We start from the raw sequence: 14945 nt of genomic DNA, 5'->3' as shown, positions 1-14945 counted from the left end.
GAATGACTTGAGGCTAGGAGTTTGAGACCAGCCTGGACAACATAGTAAGATCCTATCTATACAAAAAAAAAATTTTTAATTAACTGGGTGTGGTGACACCTGCCTGCAGTCCCAGCCACTTGTGGGGCTGAAGTGAGAGGATTGCTTGAGGCGAGGCATTCAAGGCTGCAATAAGCTATGATCATAACACTGCACTCCAGCCTGGGAGAGACAGTGAGACTCTGTCTCAAAAAAAAAAAAAAAAAGCATAGACCACAGCATACCAAAAACTAATATCTAAGTGAACTCAAAGCAAACCAATGAAAAAATAAGCAAACAAAAACATATTAAATGGAAACCCAAAAGAGGTTATTTTATAGCGATAAAATTTTTTAACTCACCAAAAAAACAGCTATCAGAAATATAAGCTGACTAACACAGAGTAAGAATATCTAAACCAAAAATGCTTATTCAACAGAAAACTGACAGAAAAATATAGTAACGAAATACTAATGTTCTACTCTTGCAACTATAACAAATAGAGGAAAATATCAATAAAAATGCAGAGGTGCCAAATATCAGAATGTATACCTTACGCAAATTCCAGGAATATTTATGAATTTTCTGTGAAATGTAAGAATTCACAAAGAAAATCCTTAAAATACAGGATAGCAAAAAGTATATAGGCTCACATTCTCTTTCTATAAAGCAAAAAAAAAAGACAAATTAACAGCAAAACTTAAACCAAAAAAAGAAAATGTCACTTTGGAACTAAAAATATTTTGCTAATAAATTCAGTTTCAAGTAAAATATCCTTCTTCCCTCTATGAGTCTGTTTTTTCATATTTTAAAAAGGTTTTTCAACTAAAAGATCTTATAAGGTCTTTAGAGCCACACCTCTTCCCCTGACACATAAAAACCACAATGACTTTTAAGTATTTAGGAAGCATATACTATATGTTGATCTTTCTCATTGATTATTCAGTGTGATATGCAAAAGTAAAATGGAATGTATTCTCTAGTTGGAGAGTTAGGAAAATCAAATAGTAGTTCACCAACATAATTATAAATGTGATAGAAATTCAGAAAAGAGGGAGATCATGATAAGCAGGAAAGGCTTATTTATGTGACTTGAGCTATGTCTTGAAATAGAAATATGAAAATCCAGAAAAGATATGGGGGAAACATTCTGGTCAACAATATTATATCAATGAAAGCTAAAGAACAAAATATTATTGAGCACACATGGACATAAACATGGGAACAACAGACACTGTGGACTACCAGAGTGGGGAGAGAGGGAGTGGCTGTGGGTGGAATACCTACCTATTGGGTACTATGCTGACTACCTGGGTGACAGAATCTGTACCCCAAACCTCAGCATCATGCAATACACTCATGTAACAAACTTGCACTTGTACCGGCTGTATCTAAAATAAATGTTTTTTAAAAATTAAATAAGCTAGGAAATTTTTTTAAAAAGAAGAAACTGTTAAGTAACAAACTTAAAATAAGTGACTATTGCAGACCTAGCCTAGGAAGAAAAACATTGAAGTACTAGACCAAATTGTTCAAAAATGAGTTGCAGTAAGTACTGCAATAAGATTTTAAAGCCTGCTGTGAGCTGCCAGCAAAGTTTAGAATGGTTCTCATCTCTGTGAAGTTTCATTAAATGGACTTCCACTTGTAGATATATTTGATATCTCCAGAGACAGTAACATCACTGATAAATGATGATCTTTATTTGCCACTGGAGAAAATGACCACCGCAGAAGATGCTGGGCCAGGTTTCCATAGCTACTTCATGCAATGAGAGGTAAACAGTAATAGCTAAGAATTTAAAGAAGATTATCACAGTCAGGCTCTTCTGATTCTGTAATCTGTGTATTGATTTCAACTTTCCATAGTGTGACCTACAAAAATTAAAAATAATTAAATAAAAAACAATTTAATCGAGAATGAGATTTAATCTGAAAAGGAAGAAGAAAACACAGACAGAATTGGAACTGTTATGTAATAGACAAGGTAGAGAGGACTAAATCTGCCAAGTAGGTGAGAGTGCAAAGAAAAAAAGCATCTTAGACTCTGAGCAAAATGCTGTTACTAAGTATAATTGCATCAAGTTGACCCAAATCCAACATTTCTTATTCACTGAAAAGAAACATATTTAAAAAGCAGCAATTTCCTTCATAAATAAACACATTCAACCAAGGAAGCTTCTACCAAAAAAGCTTTAACCCTAAAGGTAATAAAAAGCAAGAGAAAAATTATTTCAGTACTCTCAATTTCAAACAACTTCCTAATATAAATATGTGAGCTGAGCACTGCGGCTCATACCCATAATCCCAGCACTTGGGGAGGCCAAGGTGGGAGGATCACTTGAGGCCATAAGTTCAAGACCAGCCTGGGCAACATTGTGAGACCTCATCTCTATAAAATATGAAAAAATTAGCCAGGAATGGTAGCATGTGCCTTTAGTTGTAGCTACTCAGGAGGCTGAGGCAGAAGGCAGAAGTTCAAGGCTGAAGTGAGCTATAATCATGCCAAAGAATTCCAGCCTGAGCAAAAGAGCAAGACCCTGTCTCTAAAAATAAATAAACAGATAAGCTATAGCTAAGTTAGTAATAATTACCTTTAAAATTCTAACAGATTATGATATTGATTGGAGTAATAACTCTCCCACATGGTATGGCTAGACTTGCGTCAATTAAATGCTCTCTCTACTGCAATGTCATGAATGAATTTTGTTTGTACAGTGAGCAGGAAGAACTCATCAGGCAGTTACAAATTTGGGGGCTTATCCAGGATCCACCCTTGCAAATATCTGCCTGTGGTTCGTAAGCCTCCTACCAGTACAACAGACCTAAAGGTGAGCTCTGGCAACTGCTTATTTCTTCTGAGGGTCATCTCTGGCAATGTACCTGCTGGTGAGGCACTGTCAACCCACAGGGCAGAGATCTAATTACACTGAAGAAATAGTCCTGGAACCTGTCTGAAATGCCTCTTATGAAAAAATCTGTTTGCCTTCATCACATACAAAGGATTAGCCCATCTGCAATGCCACCTCCTGATATGGGAAACAGCTATTCAGCTGAACTCATCTAGTCTTGGGACTAGGAACTAAAAAGATATGGGATGGTATATTTAAATTTGCTCTTTCCTGTTTATGTGAATCTGTATGTCTAATAATCTACTCATTATCCTATAGTCTGCGGTTCACTTAAGTGCCATGCTAAAACTGTGGATGAGAATATTAACGTCTTTGTCATATAAGGCTTGGAACCCCAATCAGGCACCTATGAGTGCATGCAAAGCAGTTCCACTCCTCTTACCCTAGGGGCAACCCATACCCCAACTACGCCCCCTGTCAGTAGGAAGAAGTTGGAGCAGTTCTCACCCTCTTCCCATCTCATAGCTTACACCTCAGGATTGAGGCATGTTGAAACTCAAAGGATGAAAGTGAAACAGCCTTTGCAAAAAGTATTGCAGTGAGAAAATTATGGCAGTGGGGGAGGCATGATCTAGCCTATAACCCTCTAGCCTCTAACATTCAAGTTCCCTTAATTATTCCTAGGCTTAGGCTAGGCTAGCTGTGGGAGACGTTTAGTTTATAGTTTAAGTAAAACTAGCCCTTCCCCAAAACTCAACTGTCTTTGTAAAGCTAGTGAGAGAACACCAGGCTAGGAAGATAGAGGAGGCTGAATTTTGCTAAGGTGTAGACAAAAACAGCCATTATTCCAGAGGTCACAAGATATGCAACTTCCCCAATATTCCTGCAGATAACATCACTATTGTAGAACCTAACAGTGGCCTTGTAAGAGATCTTTACAGGTTTTTTGCATTTCTGAAACCATGATGGTTCCACCTGGAACCACCAGCTGCTCCCAGAAGTGATTCACCATGCAAGAGGATCATTTCCCACATCCCTATGATTGCACCTTCCAAACAATTAGCAGCAAGCACCCATTGCCTAGCCACCCCTAACTCTTCCCCCAAACAACTTTTGAAAAACCCCTAACCTATGAGCCTTCAATAAGATTGATTTAAGTAATAAGTCTTAATAATCTTCAGTGTGGTGTGACTGGCCTTGCATCAATTAAACTCTTTCTCCACTGAAATTCAGTGAATTGATTTTGTTTGTGCAACAGGCACAAAGAACCTGTCCAGGGTTACAGTATCTGGCCCACAATATTTTCAGCTGTCTCCAGGAAATATTTATTCAATTGTTCCTCAGATAAAAAGGGAACCAATTACCTACTCAGTCATTGGGCATTAGATGTGTTTTGTTGGCAAGATAAAAAATGTGGAGCTCTTCTTAGGGAATAAGAAAAAGAGGAGCATTGAAAATCCAAGTGCTGTGATTTCTCGTCACATTAAATAACAGCAAGACCCTCTAATGAAATGATGAGCATCCTCACATGGCCTTGTAAAGTGTCAGCACTGGTTTCCTCGGGCCTCTGCAGGGTAAACGTACTCTTCCCTTACAGATTCGCAGTCTTTGTGGCTCATAGACACCGATCCCAGAGCCACAGTCTGTCCCCAGGTGATGACAATGGGAAGAAGGCCAACTATCACAACTACTGCAACTACATCATAGAACAGATCTTCACAGGTGGCCTGCAGTTGGATGTCACCTGCCAAGTCTGCCATGGAGTCTCTACCACCATAGACCCCTTGTGGGACATCACCTTAGATCTGCCTGGCTCTTCCACCCTCTTGTGGCCCATGAGGTGAGGGAGTGAGGGCAGCATGGTGAATGGCAAGTGTCACATTTTGGGCTTGCAAAAGTGAGAAGCCCACCAGTGCTCACGTGGCAAGGAAGTGTCTTCCTCACAGGAAGGCTGTTGTTGATCAGGACAAAAGCAGGGCTTTTCTTTCACATGCCCAGGATAGAGCCTTGAGAAAAGATGTGGCATTAGCCTGCAGTTGGCTGCAGATGCTCTTGCTAGTTTATGGTGTATTTTTTTCTTTTTTTGCCAGATGACTAGATATTGGTGTTCACTAGCTTTGCATTGTGTAGGGTATCTGTAACACCACCTACTATTCCAACATCACCCCTGTAAATGATCTGACAGCCAAAAAGCAAAACTGGAAGCTCCCTTACCTTTTGTGGTTAATAACCAAAACCTCAGCGTGAGCTAAGAGCTGAGTGCTCTCGCCATGGTCCACGGCGTATTTTGCAAGTGATTAAAATATAGTTATGGTGTTCTATACATATGATCATTTTTGAAATTATCCATTTACTGCTTCAGTTTAGATAAGTAATAAGATTTAAGATGTGACTATTATAAAATGTATTTAAATAACTGTAGCATACAGCTTGCAATTGTGGTGAGGGCAGAAAACTTTCCTAAACTTTATGTTAATTGAGTCTAGTGTTTTACAATCTTTATTTTCTTTTGCATGCATTAAAGTTTACTGAAGAAGAAAAAAACTCTAATAGAAATTACAATGGAATTCTTTCAAACAGTCTAATCCTATACTTTGTGTTAAGTTATATGTAAGAATAAGAAAAATCTTCAGTTGAACAATTAGAATTTATTTTTATACATTAATTGTGGAAAATACTAATGGCAATATTTGGATTTAATTGTTTATAACGGTCATCTTGCAAAAGCTATGAGAAATAGGAAGGTTCACTCACAGGTACCTAAAATAAAATGACAGGCTACTTATGAATATAAGCATCATGATGCACACTATATGAAAATTTGGTTTTTTACTAATAATAATATTTCAGTTATTATTGACCCTTAACTCGTAAGTTGTATCTAGACCAAAAACTATAAATTAACAAAAAATATCTGCTGAGAAGTCATATCTTTGCACTTCCCTCAGTATGGTGACTCTTGAAATGGGTACATCCCTTGTACATAATGTATGTGTAAAAATATATTTATTTCAACTAAATGTTCTCAATAAGGTCATTCTACCTATCATTCTCCTGTGCTCAAAATACACACCAAAACCCCAATAATTTTTAAGTATTTCAAGATATTGGCTCCTGCAGGGCATGAAGATTGTAAGCCAAAATGAGGCCCATACCCACCAGTGTGGATCTGTCTTTTTGCAATTGAACTGTCACTTAAGAGACCAAAGAGAACAGCTTTGGATGGATACAGAGACTCCTGAAAGAATTACTCTTCCAGAAGTGAAATACTTGATGTTGCCCTGCTGGCAAGATGTTTTTCCTGTTCTAAATCCTTCTAAGTAAATCTGATACAAAATGTCTGGTGAGTATGAATATTCTGTCAAATTTAAGAAGACTATGTGATGGACATTGCAAAAGCCAATCTCAAAATTTTTAAATTATTTTTCAGACAGAAAATAACTATAACTTGTCTTAAGTGCATAGCAATTAAAATTATATTTTTTTCTCATAAAACATAAGAAAGCAACTTCTTTTTAAAATATTCAATGTTTTCAAAAAAATGTTTCCATTTTTCCAAAATTCAGGCTTTAGATTAAACATTCATGCAAATATGAACACCCTTTGTTGAGCTTCAACAATAATATTACACTCAAGCCCTTAATAGGAGAGAACAACTTCATCCTGATCAGAAACTATAGGTGTCACTGAAGAATTCGACTACATATGGCTTTTATTTTTTTTTTTTTTTTTTGAGAGACACAGTTTCAAGCCCACAGTTTTTGCTCTGTCACCCAGCCTGGAGTGCAGTCGCGTGATCTAGGCTCACTGCAACCTCCGCCTCCCGGGTTCAAGGAATTCTCCTGCCTCAGCCTCCCAAGCAGCTAGGACTACATGCACACGCCACCACACCCGGCTAATATTTTGTATTTTAGTAGAGATGGGGTTTCACCCTGTTGGCCAGGCTGGTCTTGAACTCCTGACCTCAGGTGATCCAACCACCTCAGCCTCCCAAACAGCTGGGATTACAGGCGTGAGCCACCGCGCCCCACCCCGTATGGCCTTTAAATGCTCAATAAAATATTATAAATAAGTAGAACTGAATACACCTAATAATCTATGAAGCTTTATGGAAAGTTGTGTTTCTATACGTTTGCTGATATTTTCAATTCCTAAACATAATCTAAGATGCTAAAAAGTTCATCGGCATCTCACTTTTCATACTGATGACCTAAAAAATTACTCACTTATATGAACCATTTCTGTCAGTTTTGATAGATTTGGTAAATTTAATGTTAAAGTATGAATGCTGTTTTCCAGTTTAAATGCAAAGTAGCCCCACTTAAAATCTAAACTGTGTAAACACATGATCATCAACAATTCTGCATCACTTGCCTTAATGAAACGGCTGAAACAAGATGAGACCTTATTATGATGAACAGTGTAATATCATCACAGTCTATCAGTGAATGTTCTCTAAAAGGGACTCATCAAATGCTAAAAGAAATCTTTTTGTATTCTAAAGAATAATCTATCAAGTAAACAATTTTCTTGATATCTTCATCAGCTTTTACCTTTAATTTACTAAGGATATCTTGCTAGAAATATTAAATGAAAATGATTAATAGCACTAATTATCCTTTCTTTCCAATAAAATTATATTTTAAATTACTTTCATTATTGACATTCATACTACAATGTCACTTGTAATTTTTTAATAAAATCACTTGTCATTATTTCATAGAACTTCTAGAAAATTTCTTGACTAACATCCTCTTTTAAAACTGTGTTAAATTAAATCACTTACTGCAAACAGCCCACTCTTACTGCTACAGGAATGTGGGGAAGTTGGGTGGCCCACTTCAGTGTCACATCTTGATAAATATGCAACATGTTATTATGATTTGCAATCAAAGTATTTATTGTTCCTTCAGAAACTGTAAGTTGAAGATACAGAAAAGAGACACTAAGAAAACAGTCATTTGAAACAGTATATCTCTTTTAGGAAATTGATAACACAAACTAATTCTAACACCTTGATTTTAATACATAAAGATTTTATGTAATAAAACATTATTTTGTAAGTTTAATCTACTAGTATAAAAAAGAAAGGAATCATTTTACAGTCTTGGAAGCTATAACTAGATAATCGTCAACATTTTTGCATTTCATCTAGAAAGCATGAATTTCATTAATATGTAACATATTTAAGCTAATGATTTACTAGGCATTCACTACATATAATTCATTCTATTAGACATTACTATTGTGCTTATAAAAGAGTCTGATGTTCTCTTGAAAGCATCTTGAACAGACACATAATGGAAAGTATTAACGTATGCCGGAGGCCAATTTTACAAGTCATTTTGTACAAAGTAAAATGACTGACGAAACCAAATGTATGCTTTATATCAAACTTCTATTCAAACTTTTAAAGTTAAAATAGCCATTACATATTCAGTATTAAACTGTTTTCATACATGTTTGAAATATGTGTATGAGTGTGGCTTTTTTCCGGTGTATATCACATAGCCTTGACATACGGAAGAGATAAAAGAAAATCTTTCTACACACCTGAGCAATACGGCAGAAAACAACTTGGGCTCCAGTCAAGCTTCTTCATGAACCGAATTTGTCCATTATCCTTAAGGCAAAAGAAGTTTCTCTCACCAAGAACAAAAACAGAGGATGCCGACTGATTGAAAGAGACAATACATATATCGAGGGCCTGCTCTCCAATATTTAGAGTCCAATCCACCTAAAAAGCAAAACTCAAGATCAATTTAGTTGCTAACCTCAGAAAATTTCAGTTATTTTCATATCAATACAAATTAAGAAATTGCTTTACAACAAAGCAGAAATATAAAGATGGGCTAATCTCATTTCTTTTTCTTTTTTTTTTTTTTTTTTTTCCGCTATGACCATTTTTCTGGTATTTTGCAAGACTCTAATCAAAGTTTTGTTCCATGTCTTACCACGGACCAAAAAAGTGATATTAGCTATTCTGCAGTTCAAAATCACTAAAAAACTTACCTGCTTCCCTAAAAAACTTCCATGAAAACAATATTGTGCTTAATTTGCAAATCAAATTTAATAATCCATAAAAATTGTCATTATGATTATACATGTGTTTTTATAGGACAACTAAAAATATATCAATATGCATATACAGAGTAGTCACCAAGCCACTAGAGAGTATAGCAGAATATTCTATACATAAGAGCTACTCCAGGATATCTCCATATTGCTGGGATGTGGTTAATGTTCAATAAATGCTTCTTGGCCGGGCGCGGTGGCTCAAGCCTGTAATCCCAGCACTTTGGGAGGCCGAGACGGGCGGATCACGAGGTCAGGAGATCGAGACCATCCTGGGTAACACAGTGAAACCCCGTCTCTACTAAAAATACAAAAACTTAGCTGGGCGAAGTGGCAGGCGCCTGTAGTCCCAGCTACTCGGGATGAGGCAGGAGAATGGCGTGAACCCGGGAGGCGGAGCTTGCAGTGAGCTGAGATCCGGCCACTGCACTCCAGCCTGGGTGACAGAGCGAGACTCCGTCTCAAAAAAAAAAAAAAAAAAAAAAAAAAAAAAAAAAATAAATGCTTCTTAAAGTAATGAAAGAATGAATGTAAAATGAGCGCTTTTCAGGATTCATCTCCCATACAATATTTCTAAGTCAGGAAAATGCAAAAGAGCAAAGACATACCATTTTGAAAAATATTGGCAGACAGGCATATAGTTTTCAGTTTTTCTAACTTTTACTTTAGGTTCAGGGATACATAGGAAGGTTTGTTACATAGGTAAATTCATTTCACAGAGGCTTGGTGTATAGATTGTTTTATTACACACATACTAAGTGTAGTATGTAGTATGTGATAGTTATTTTTTCTGATCCTCTTCCTCCTCCCGCCTTTCACCCTCAAGTGAAAGTAAGAACATATGATACTGAAGTGAGAACATGTGATATTTGGTTTTCTGTTCCTGCATTAGTTTACTAAAGATACAGGCCTCCAGTTCCATCCATGTTTCTGCAAATGACATAATCTCATTCTTTTTTATGGCTGCATAGTATTCCATGGTGCATATGTACCACATTTTCTTTATCCAGTCTACTGTTGATGGGTATTTTGATATTTTTGAATTTGCTGAGGATTGTTTTATATCCAATTGTGTAGTTGATTTAGAGTATGTGCCATGTGGTGACGAGAAGAATGAATATTCTGTTGTTTTGGGATGGAGAGTTTTATAGATGTCTATTAGGTCCATTTGGTCAAGTATTACATTCAGACCTTGAATCTCTTTGTTAATTTTCTGCCTCAATGATCTGTCTCATAGGGTCAGTGGGGTGTTGAAGTCTCCCACTATTATTGTGTGGCAGTCTAAATCTCTTAGTAGGTCTCTAAGAAATTGCTTTATGAATATGGATGCTTCTGTGTTGGGTGTATATATATTTAGGATAGTTAGATTTTCATGTTGAATTGAACCCTTTACTATTATGTAATGCCCTTGTCTTTTTTTATCTTTGTTGGTTTAAAGTCTGTTTTGCCTGAAATTAGAATTGCAACTCCTGCTTTTTTCCATTTGCTTCATAGAGTTTTCTTCATCTCTTTATTTTAAGCCTACAGGTGTACCGCATGTGAGATGGGTCTCTTGAAGGCAGCATACCATTGTGTCTTGCTTTTTGATCCAGCTTGCCACTCTGTGTCTTTTAAATGGGGCATTTAGCCTGTTTACATTCAAGGTTAGTATTGATATGTGTGGATTTGATACTGTCATTGTGTTGTTAACTGGTTATTATGCAGACTTGTTTATGTGGCTGCTTTATAGTGTCATTAGTTCATGTACTTAAGTGTTTTTTGTATTGGTTAGTAACAGTCTTTCTTTTCCATATTTAGTGCTTCTTTCAGGAGCTCTAGTAAGGCAGGTCTGGTGGTAACAATTTCCCTTCTCACTTGCTTGTCTGAAAAGATTCTTATTTCTCCTTCACATACGAAGCTTGGTTTGACTGGATGTGACATTCTTGGTTGAATATTTTTCTTTATGAATGTTGAATACAGGCCTCGAATCTCTTCTGGCTTGTAAGGTTTCTGCTGAAAGGTCCACTATTAGCCTGATGGAGCTCCCTTTGGAGGTAACCTGACCTTTCTCTCTAGATGCCTGTAACATTTTTTCTCCATTTTGACCTTACAGAATCAGATGATTATGTGTCTTGGGGATGATCTTTTTGTATAGTATCTTGCAGGGGTTCTCTGCATTTCCTAAATTTGAATATCAGTCTCTCTAGTGAGGTTGGGGAATTTTTCATGAATGATATCCTGAAAGAGGTTTTCCAACTTGCTTGCTTTCTCCCCATCTCTTTCAGGGATGCCAATGAGTCATAGAGTTGGTCTCTTTACATAACACCAAATTTCTTGGAGGTTTTGTTCATTTCTTATCTTTTTTCTTTATTTTTGTCTGACTGTCTTATTTCAGAAAGCCTGTCTTCAAGCTCTGAGATTCTTTCCACAGTGTGGTCTCTTCTGCCATTAATACTTGTGATTACATTATGAATTCTTGTAGTGTGTTTTACAGCTTTATCAGGTCCAGTTAAGTTATTTTCTATACTGGCTATTTCGTCTGCCAGCTCTTGTGACATTTTATTGTGATTCTTAGATTTCTTGGATTGGATTTTGACATTCTCCTGAATCTCAATGGTCTTCCTTTCCTATCCATATTCTGAATTCTATTTCTGTCACTTTAGCCATCTCAGCCCAGTTAACAACCTTTGCTGTAGAATTAGTGTGATAATTTAGAGGAAGGAAAACACTGTGGCCTTTTGAGTTGCCAGAGCTCTTGCACTGGTTCTTTTTTATCTGTGTGCATGAGTATTCCTTTTTGTGAGGTGTAAATTGAGTACAGTCAGTAGACTACTTTTCTGGATGTTTTCAGAGGGCTGAAGCTTTCTGCAAGGTTTTTATTTATAGCTAAATTCTTGCCTTTGGTTTCAAAGTGGGGTATGTTAGCAAGCGTATTGATCAGTAGGTAGGCTCTTTCTCACTTAGGTGGCTCCTCTCTATTTTCTTTTTTTTTTTTCCTTTTGAGACAGAGTCACGCTCTGTTGCCAGGCTGGAGTGCAGTGGTGCGATCTCGGCTCACTGCAACCTCCGACTCCTGGGTTCAAACGATTCTCCTGCCTCAGACTCCCAAGTAGCTGTGACTACAGGCACATGCCACCACGCCCAGCTAACTTTTGTGTTTTTAGTAGAGATGGGGTTTCACCATGTTGGCCAGAATGGTCTCGATCTCCTGACCTCATGATCCACCTGCCTCGGCCTCCCAAAGTGCTGGGATTACAGGCGTAAGCCACCGCGCCTGGCCTTTTTTTTTTCCAATTGGAGTCTCACTCTGTTGCCCAGGCTGGAATGTGGTGGCACAATCTCAGCTCACTGCAGTAGCTGCCATCATGCTCCCTATCAATGCTCTGAAAGTGTGGGCTCTTCTCCCACTTCTGTGCTGGCTGTAGATCACAGCTTGGCACTCCCAGGCTGCACTCTGCCTCTCTGGGGAGATCTCAGGCTTTATATTCCCTCCCCAGCTTAGAGGCAGCAGAGGAAGGGACCTTAGCAGTGGCTGGAACCAAGGATCTTGTCTCCTGGTGCTTCACCCGAGAAAGATGCAGAACTGCAATCAATCCATTAATCGGCCCAAAAAGGGAGGGCTTCACTGTGGGCCCAAGCCGGGGTCCCTGACAGGCATGTATTGTATACGAAAGTAACAGTGAATGGTTTCACAAAGAAAAATCTGCACAAAGAGGAACTGGGGGCTGCTGTGAAAGTTAGGGTATAATCAACAAACAATGGATCCAAGAAAAGATCATGAAAAATCACATTAAAGACAAGATGAATTTTTGGCCATCAAGACATGATCTTAGGTATTCATCTACTTTAGATACTAAAATATTTGAAGAAGGTATAAAATCCAAATGGGGCTGGCCAGAAAGGCAGATATTGCCAGTATATATACAAGAACAATCTGTAGAAGGGAGACAGCCTAATGAACCTAGGTAGGTGCATCAGACTATCTTAAGCTCAACTAGAATTTAACACTAAGAAATTATTTGATTACTATTTGGCTCAAGTATTGCTTACCTATATAAAATGATTCCACTGGACAAGACATGAATATCAGTCCCATGACAGTTATATTTCTCATTATATTGTAACAGGCTAGCATTCGGCTTTGTACATCAGTGTCTGTAACTCAGGCTGATGTGGGCCTCACTCTGAGAGATGATTTATTCAAAGTGAACAGGCAAATCATGTTTCTGAGGCCACAGTCTGAGATCCAGCCAATAAATACTTTCAATTTACCAGGTACTGAATGCCACTCTCTGTGACCTCCGCTTAGGGAAATACACTACATTCTGAATTAATGAGTCTCATAAAACACAGAAATTTGCTAAGAACAATGATAAAAAAAAATTCTTCCAGTTCCAGCCAAGATGGAGTAACAGGGAAATGATTTAGCATCCCACCTAAAACAACCACAAAATGGACAAAATAAATGAAACAACAGTTTGCAAGGCACTGGACACCAGACAACAAAGCACAGCAATCCTTTAAAGACAGAAAACAAATGAGGTGAGTGGCATGATTGCTCCAGCCTTAAAAGAGTTTCTAGGACATAGCGCAGGGAAGAGGAACTTAGGCAGAGCCCAGCAGACTCTGTGAATTGTGGAGATGGATACTCAGAGTCTGGAGAAACCACGGCAGTTGGAGTTAACAAGACAGCACACCAAATAGCTGCAGACAGACAGAACTGTGGAGATCTGCAGAGAGTGCCCTCGAATACTCAGCTGAGTACTTACTGGCATATTCTTGTAAGGAAACTACACAAGGCCAGGGAAAGAACCACCCAAAAGATTAGAGATAACAGTGCCCAGCATTCACACAGGGTAAAAGATATTTCCTGTGCCTACCAGCCAGGCTGCAAAACCTCATAATTCTGAGCGAATTGGGTACAGTACTAAGAAGGATCTTGCCTGAGGAGTAAAGAAAAAGTAGCCCTAAAATGAGCATTGCCCTGGTCCCACTTAACAAGTCTTGAGAACAAGGCCCCCCAAAATCAAACTGTTTCCAACTAACTTAACTGTGTCCCAGTGATAACCTCAAGAACAGTATACACATAAAAAAATGAAAAATTCACCAGCAGACCCACACTAAAAGAAATGTGAAAGGAATTCCTTCAGTTTGAAGGAAAATGAAACCAGATGGAAAGATGGAGTTATAGAAATTAAAAAGAACAACAGAAATTATACCTACATGGGTAAATACATATTTTTCTTGTAATTTGAATCTCATTAAAATGTAATTGATTATTTATGTAAAAATAATTACAATGTAATATGGGGTTCACAGCCTATGTAAAAATAAAATATAGGACAATAGCACAAAGGCTGGAAGGTAGGAAACATAAGCATAGTTCTTATATTATATATAAGGTAATATATCACCTGAAAATAGAGTTAAGCCAAAGATAAATAATGGAAACCCTAAAGCAAACACTAAAATAACAAAACAAAGAGTTACAGCTAATAAACCAAAAAAGATAAAATAGAATTTTAAAAAAACTGGATAAAGCCAAAGAAAAGCAGAAAAAGAGGAAAAGGAAACAAAAAAAACTAGACAGGCATATAGATAAATAAAACAAAATTAAATGGCAGAGTATATATCATACTGATTTTAAAAAGCAAATCCCAACCAACTACATACTGCTTATAAATTATGCACTAGAAGTACACAGGCAGAAACAGGTTCAAAGTGAAAAGATAGGAAAAGGTATCAGAATAACACTGATCAAAAGAAAACTGAGTATTTTACCAACAGAGTAAGTAGGTCTCAGAAAAAAGAAGATTATCAAACAAAAGGATAAAGGTCATTTCATAATATAAAGGGGATGGGTTCATCATGAAACAGAACAGTCTTAAATGTTTATGCACCTAATAACAGAATTCCAAAATATCTGAAGCAAAAAATACACAAATAAATACAGACATATGCCGGGCACGGTGGCTCATGCTTGTAATCCCAGCACTTCGGGAGGCTGAGGAGGGCAGATCAC

The 14945-nt window shown here is 37.4% G+C and overlaps 2 protein-coding genes across 6 annotated transcripts in view; one reads left to right on the top strand and one right to left on the bottom strand.

Annotated features, from left to right (window-relative positions):
* The window catches only part of LOC126950102 (uncharacterized), a 480177-nt gene that overhangs the window by 97979 nt on the left and 367253 nt on the right, over nucleotides 1–14945 (top strand). The window lies entirely within an intron of this gene.
* The window catches only part of BBS9 (Bardet-Biedl syndrome 9), a 510510-nt gene that overhangs the window by 352556 nt on the left and 143009 nt on the right, over nucleotides 1–14945 (bottom strand). For all 5 annotated transcript variants that reach the window (XM_050783267.1, XM_050783270.1, XM_050783269.1 and 2 more), the window contains 2 exons: nucleotides 8423–8606; nucleotides 7656–7785 (listed from right to left, as the gene is read on the bottom strand). In XM_050783267.1, the coding sequence (XP_050639224.1) occupies nucleotides 7656–7785; nucleotides 8423–8606 (314 nt within the window). The remainder of the gene's footprint in view (nucleotides 1–7655; nucleotides 7786–8422; nucleotides 8607–14945) is intronic.

The sequence above is a fragment of the Macaca thibetana genome, chromosome 3 (genome assembly GCF_024542745.1).
Source record: "Macaca thibetana thibetana isolate TM-01 chromosome 3, ASM2454274v1, whole genome shotgun sequence".
Taxonomy (NCBI): domain Eukaryota; kingdom Metazoa; phylum Chordata; class Mammalia; order Primates; family Cercopithecidae; genus Macaca; species Macaca thibetana.
Note: the sequence above shows the minus strand (reverse complement) of the source record. Positions and strands in the feature narration are given on the sequence as shown.